The following is a 2,500-nucleotide window of genomic DNA, read 5'->3' as shown; positions in this document are numbered from 1 at the left end:
AACACTCTTCCCCACATTCAACCCAACACTCTACCCAAAACTCTATCCCACATTCTACCCAACACTCTACCCCACACCCAACATTCTACCCCACACCCAACACTCTTCCCCACATTCAACCCAACACTCTACCCAACACTCTATCCCACACCCAACACTCTACCCCACAACCAACACTCTACCCAACACTCTACCCCACAACCAACACTCTTCCCCACACCCAACACTCTTCCCCACACCCAACACTCTACCCCACAACCAACAGTCTATCCCACACCCCATATCCAACACTCAACCCCACACTCTACCCCACATGAATGGGCAGACAGAGGGCAGAGGTGAAAAGGTGACTCACATTGGTCAGGACACCGTCGTTCTTCTCGCTCACACAGCCCTGCAGGCTGAAGGTGAGGTCGTGGCAGCTGACCATGATCCTGCGGCCCAGGCGCTCCTCGAAGGGCTTCACGTCCGGCTCAATCCCTGAGAAGTCCAGCCTCTGGTTGGGGACGGAGGGACAGGGGAGTGGGGGAGTGGGTGTAAGCAGCAATTAGCCGTTAGCAGTGATCATGAAAATAAATGTGTATAATGTGCTGATTCAGCTTCTCCAGCCAGTGAGGCCCATTCCCCAGACATTTAGGCGAAACACTGATATCCGGTCTTGTGGTTTTGTGTTCTGATCTCTGCTAGGTTATAGATTAGGGACCAGTCGCAAAATCTTTTCATTCACAGTCAGCGCTCAACAGGCACACTGGGCACTGGGCACCAACCTGTGTCTCTGGATCAAGAGTCAGTAGCTTCTGTCTCCCCTCATTCCTGTTCATCTTATTCAGCTGGTCTGTCTCTCTGGCATACTGGAGAAAGACAGAGAGAGAGAGAGAGAGAGAGAGAGAGAGAGACACACACAGAGAGAGAGAGAGACAGAGAGAGAGAGAGAGAGAGAGAGAGAGAGAGAGAGAGAGAGAGAGAGTCAGACAGGAACCGAAAATGTGTCATGTCGGTTTTGCTTTTAGAGATGTTTACAGGTAAAATTAATTATTTCAAGAGAGTTTCTCTCTCTAGCTCTCGCTCTGCTACATAAGTGACGTTCTGAGGTGGCATTACATCTGTCTGTCTCTCTGCCACATAAGTAGGTGGTGTTACAGTAGTTGCGTGGTCTCCCAACAGGATTACAGGACACACACCCTGAGTGAGTCTGTGTGCATACACACAGGAATAAATAGACTCTTAACACAAATAAACACATACAGGAACACATACTCATACTAAAAAACAGCATAGGAACGTGACATGGTAAACAAAAAAAGGGATTTTAATTGAAATGTTCTAGCATTTGAGCAAAAGCATATTTCCTAAATGTTAAGGGACAGCTTCTGGAAGAATCCAAGCATTCCTTTGCATCTTGTGGCCTGTGGAAACATGGCTTCTTGTCAACAAATGAAACAAAGAATGGGGATCATGTTGACCTGTCTTATAGCCAATGAAACCCACGAGAGAGAAGAGCAGCTGAACATGCGGAGCCCTGCATTAGCCTCACATTCTTTGCTTCCTTCGCGGGCAGAGGAAAACAAGATCACCGCCATAAAACAAGCGCCAAGCAGCCAGAATTACAAACACATGTGCAACAGGGCTCTGATAAAGAGGGCACGTGTGTGTGTGTGTGTGTGTGTGTGTGTGTGTGTGTGTGTGTGTGTGTGTGTGTGTGTGCGTGTGTGTGCGTGTGTGTGTGTGTGTGCGTGTGCGTGTGCGTGTGCGTGTGCGTGTGCGTGTGTATGCGTGTGTATGCGTGTGTATGCGCGTGTGTTTGCATTTGTGTGAAGGAGTGAGGAGGCATTACAATTAAAAAAAAAGAATGACAACCTAGACAGAGAAAAAGTAGCATTATCTCATTGACACTAATGCTAACACTAATGCTAACACGAATGCTAATTAACAGTTAGCAAGCTAACCAAGCCAGTGCAGCCAGCCTGATAGGCGCTTCAGCGGGCCTTAAAGTAACTTGAAGAGGCACGTATGTGACGACCACAACTTTGTTTCTCTTTATGCAGGACTGACTGCTTCTCCTGCAGGTGGTATTCGCTGGTATTTAGTAGATAAATGTACCACTGCCAAAGAAGCAAGTTAGCGCAGCAAAAGCCCTGCTTAGTGAAATAATGTACAATCCATGAAACAGCACTTCATCAGTGCTTTAAGGCTTGGGCTTACATGTAGTAAGCCAGTGTGTGAGCACGTCCCATGTTTTTCATCAGTAATATCCACTCAATGCCATGTCTACCTATCTTTCACATCTTTACCATCTCTAATATATCTGCCATGTCTCTACCATCTCTAGTACATCTGCCATCTTTACCATCACGCTGACCCATCTCTAATATATCTGCCATCTCTAATATATCTGCCATCTCTACCATCTCTAATATATCTGCCGTCTCTACCATCTCTAATGTCTCTACCATCTCTAATATATCTGCCATCTCTACCATCTTTAATATATCTGCCATCT

At 46.6% G+C, this 2,500-nt stretch overlaps 1 protein-coding gene across 1 annotated transcript in view; it reads right to left on the bottom strand.

Annotated features, from left to right (window-relative positions):
• The window catches only part of dock11 (dedicator of cytokinesis 11), a 98,522-nt gene that overhangs the window by 74,885 nt on the left and 21,137 nt on the right, over nucleotides 1-2,500 (bottom strand). The window contains exons 10-11 of the mRNA XM_080859900.1: nucleotides 768-851; nucleotides 356-496 (exon numbers count right to left, since the gene is read on the bottom strand). Of these exons, the coding sequence (XP_080716026.1) occupies nucleotides 356-496; nucleotides 768-851 (225 nt within the window). The remainder of the gene's footprint in view (nucleotides 1-355; nucleotides 497-767; nucleotides 852-2,500) is intronic.

Source organism: Sprattus sprattus, assembly GCF_963457725.1.
Source record: "Sprattus sprattus genome assembly, chromosome: 21".
NCBI classification, from domain to species: Eukaryota; Metazoa; Chordata; class Actinopteri; order Clupeiformes; family Clupeidae; genus Sprattus; species Sprattus sprattus.
The sequence above is the reverse complement of the archived record's forward strand: the minus strand, read 5'-3'. Positions and strand labels throughout refer to the sequence as shown.